Below are 4352 nucleotides of genomic sequence, written 5' to 3'. Positions count from 1 at the left end.
GAAAAAAAAAAAAAGACAGGAGCTGGAAAATGACCTTATAAGGAACTTTACAATAATATTGAAGTGGTTGTAATTTAAAATACCGCACAGTCCGCAGGTCCGCAGGTCCTCAGGCGCTCAGAGGACCAGAGGCGGCTACAGACGTAATGGCTACTCAGGACCGCTAGGGAACGCTCGAGGAGAGTGCACCGTGTTTACGCATGCGCACACTGTCGCACGCGCAGCGTTTACGCACACACCTAGACTCGCGCGTGCGCATATCCTGCATACAGCAGCGCAATACCGTTATTTCCGTCTCCGTAGAAACACTCGGACTATGGCGGAGTCGACTGGACTGTTGGAGATGTCTGAGCTCCCCGGAGACAGCAGTGTCCCACAGGTGGGCACAGCGAGTGGCGTCAGCGACATACTGCAGGGGGCAGTCGGCGGCGGGGTTCGGGTGCGGGAGTCCGGGGAAGGCCCAGTGGCCGAAGCTATGCGGTCCATGGCGCGGGTGCCGAGCCCTGTGCCCGAGCCCATCCCCAGCAGCGTCTCGGGCCTGGCGTCCGCGCCAGACCCCCATCAGCAGCTCGCTTTCTTAGAAATTAACCGGCAGCTCTTGTTCCGCGAGTATCTGGATGGTAGCTCCATGATTCCGGTCAGATTACTACGGGATTTCGAGGAACGCCGCAGGCTGTTCGTGGAAGGCTGCAGGGCGAGGGAAGCAGCCTTTGACGCGGATCCACCGCAGATGGACTTCGCTGCTGTCGCGTTTACTGTAGCGCTGACTGCCTCCGAGGCCCTCAGTCCTCTGGCCGACTGAGTCGGCTGTGATGATGGGACTGGTGGCAAAGAATAGCCAAGTGACCCTTTTCGGATCAAAAGAACAGGCAGGCTGTGCCAGTTTAGTTAACTCTGTCGTTAGGGGGAATGCAAACTGGAAGGGAATACGGCAATGTGCAATTGAAGGAGGAAGCACACTGCGAAATGGAAACAGACAAGACTGTTGAATCTTGTTTTCTTTCTTCTTTGTTAGTATTATTTAAATAGAGAAGGGAGTCTCGCATCCCTAGGCTGGTCCCGAACGCTTGGACCCGAGCGATCCTCCCGCTTCGGCCTTGCAAAGTGCTAGGATTACTTTACAGGCTTGAGCCACCGCCCCCGGCCGAATCTTGTGTTCAAACAGGTCCCAAGATACTTCTGACTTAGCACTTTGTTAGCAATGCATTTTCCTGCATTTGTGGAGAATCCTTCAAGACTTTCACCATAAAGGATGGTTTTGCAAAGATCTGAGAAAAAAAAAAAAAAGGCCAATAATAGAACCCATAGAAATGAACCAAAGTGATGAAAGGAAACAAAGAAATAGAGTTGTCAGGAATCCAGGTGTACCTGAGTTACTAGGACTGGAAGGCTATTGAGAGGACTTTGAAATTTCACAATTTGTGGTCATGTCGACAAATCCTAGTGTAAGATTCATATTTGTGTTTTCTGAGGTACTTTAGATGAACGGTAAATATTCAGTAGAAAAACCCACGTATTTATTATATGATCCATGTTTTCAAGTCTATGTGAAATTGGGTAGGTGTGGAATAAACTTGCTTTCTTTTTAATTTTAAGCTTTTTATTCTAGAATATGTATTCTATTCACAAGACTCAACAACAACAAAAAAAGTATCGGCCGGGCGCAGTGGCTCACGCCTGTAATCCCAGCACTTTGGGAGGCCAAGGCTGGTGAATCACCTGAGGTCAGGAATTCAAGACCAGCCTGGCCCATATGGTGAAACCCATGTCTACTGAAAATAAAAAATTAGCCGGGTGTGGTGGCACACGCCTGTAGTCTCAGCTACTTGGGAGGCTGAGACAGGAGAATCGCTTGAACCTGGGAGGCAGAGGTTGCAGTGAGCTGAGTTCACGCCACTGCACTCCAGCCTGGTCAACAGAGTGGGACTCCGTCTCAAAAAAAAAGAAAAAAAGTATCAAAAGATGCTGTGAGAACTCTCTCTTGTTGCTGTCCTCTGTCAAACTCAGAACTATTCCATGCAGGTGTCATTGCTTATGGCTTGGGGTTTTGTTGTTGTTGTTTTCTTGGTTTTGCTTGTTTTTTGCTTTTTCACTCTATGCCTTTCAAGTTTTCTAATGCATATGCAAATAAACATCAATCTAAATATTGTGCATTTCCCCTTTTAAAATCAAGGCAGTTAATTTGCATCACGTGGTATACATTTTTAAAAATATAAAATCCAGGTAGCATATTATATTACCTCTATCAGCATCTTGAGTTTTTTCAGTTGTATATGGAGAGATTTATATATCAGGGGTTTTTTTTTCTTTTTTTTTTATATATAGAAAGAGATGGGGCCTCATTATGTTGTCTAGGCTTGTCTCCAACTCCTAGCTTCAACTGTTCCTCCTGCCTCAGTTTCCCAAAGTGCTAAGTGCTGGGCATGAGCTACTCCACTGGGCTTTTTTTTTTTTTTACAGCTACAATGTAAGGCTGTATCTTAGTATAATGAACTAGACATCTTTTGGACATCTGGGTTGTTTGCAGAATGTTTTAACATTTTCTATGCATTTATGCATGTTTACTCATTTTCCATAGTACTTTTTTTTTTTTTCCCCTGAGATGGAGTCTCACTCTGTCATCCAGGCTGGAGTTTAGTGGTGCAATCTCGGCTTACTGCAATCTCTGCCTCCTGGGTTCAAGTGATTCTCCTGCCTCAGCCTCTGGAGTACTTGGGACTACAGGCACATGCCACCACACCCGGCTAACTTTTTGTATTTTTAGTAAAGACAGGGTTTCACGTGTTAGCCAGGATGGTCTTGATCTCCTGACCTCGTGATCTGCCCGCCTCAGCCTCCCAAAGTGTTGGGATTAAAGGCGTGACCCACCGCGCCCAGCCACCGTTTGTTTTTTTGCTTGTTTTTGTTTTTTCTTTCTGAGAGTCTCACTCTGTCGCCCAGAATGGAGTGCAGTGGCACCATCTTGGCTCACTGCAGCCTCGACCTCCCGGGCTCAAGCAATCCTTCAACCTCAGCTTCCTGAGTAGCTGGGACTACAGGCGCATGCCACCATGCTGGGCTAAGTTTTGTATTTTTTGTAGAGACAGGGTCTCCCTATGTTGCCCAGGCCGGTCTTGAACTCCTGGCCTCAAGCCATCCTCCCGCCTCTGCCTCTCTAAGTGCTGGGATTACAGGTGTGAGCCACCATGTCCCGCTCCTTTTCATGGCTAACTCATGTTCCTCAAAACGTTATCTTTGGGAACTACTTGGGAAATGCTTTAGCATCTTAGTTGACTTCTGTTTAATGTTAACATGTACTTGGGAACATTCCTAACCAGACATTAATTTAGATGAAATGTTGGACTTGTCAGATGGCGGGAATTTAGGTCCCAAATTTGTGAGTGCAGGCTTATTAACAGAAGGCTTTCTCTTTTTTTTTTTTTTTTTTGAGGCGGAGTCTCCCTCTGTCGCTCAGGCTGGAGTGCAGTGGGGCGATCTTGGCTCACTGCAAGCTCCGCCTCCCGGGTTCCCGCCATTCTCCTGCCTCAGCCTCCCGAGTAGCTGGGACTACAGGCGCCCACCACCACGCCCAGCTAATTTTTTTGTATTTTTAGTAGAGATGGCGTTTCACCGTGTTAGCCAGGATGGTCTCGACCTCCTGACCTCGTGATCCACCCACCTCGGCCTCCCAAAGTGCTGGGATTACAGGCTTGAGCCACCGCGCACGGCCCAGAAGGCTTTCTTTCAATCATTTGCTCACTAACAAGGTGAAGATAGCTAATCACCCCAACCGCCTACCTCTGTGAGGGGCATTTTTTCCCATCCTACCCACTGGAGGGTACTGCCTCCTGGGGTTCCCGGCATCCACGTGGTCTCCACTCTGGCATCTCATCCTGCTTGGGCCTTGGGTTCTGTCTTTTCCCTTCACATTTTGAGTCATGCAGGTTCTCGTCATCAAAATTAGCAGATTTCCTCACAGCAAGTACCAACTCCAACACCAAACACCTCTGGATTTATATTTCTGTAAGATTTCTGGACTCCACGAGTTCCCTTACCTTCCCACCAGCTACATTTTGCATTAAAAATATTTTAAAATATTTTAGGCCGGGCGCGGTGGCTCACGCCTGTAATCCCAGCACTTTGGGAGGCCAAGGTGGGCGGATCACGAGGTCAGGAGTTGGAGACCAGCCTGGCCAACATGGTGAAACCCCGTCTCTACTAAAGATACAAAAAATTAGCCCGAACCGGGCGCGGTGGCTCAAGCCTGTAATCCCAGCACTTTGGGAGGCCGAGATCACGAGGTCAGGAGATCGAGACCATGCTGGCTAACACGGTGAAACCCCGTCTCTACTAAAAAATACAAAAAATTAGCC

General features: G+C 48.0%; 1 protein-coding gene across 1 annotated transcript; it reads left to right on the top strand.

The window, feature by feature from the left end:
• Positions 1 to 258: 258 nt before the first annotated feature.
• EID2B (EP300 interacting inhibitor of differentiation 2B) lies at positions 259 to 1595 on the top strand. The gene has a single exon (XM_011973387.1). The coding sequence runs from the start codon at positions 317 to 319 to the stop codon at positions 800 to 802; it is 486 nt and encodes a 161-aa protein (XP_011828777.1). The 5' UTR covers positions 259 to 316; the 3' UTR covers positions 803 to 1595.
• Positions 1596 to 4352: the final 2757 nt, after the last annotated feature.

The sequence above is a fragment of the Mandrillus leucophaeus genome, unplaced genomic scaffold, assembly GCF_000951045.1.
Source record: "Mandrillus leucophaeus isolate KB7577 unplaced genomic scaffold, Mleu.le_1.0 Scaffold137, whole genome shotgun sequence".
Taxonomy (NCBI): Eukaryota; Metazoa; Chordata; class Mammalia; order Primates; family Cercopithecidae; genus Mandrillus; species Mandrillus leucophaeus.
Note: the sequence above shows the minus strand (reverse complement) of the source record. Positions and strands in the feature narration are given on the sequence as shown.

What these genes read in the sequence shown, in the direction of transcription:
- EID2B (XM_011973387.1), top strand. Translation starts at nt 317, where the DNA reads ATGGCGGAGTCGACTGGACTGTTGGAGATGTCTGAGCTCCCCGGAGAC.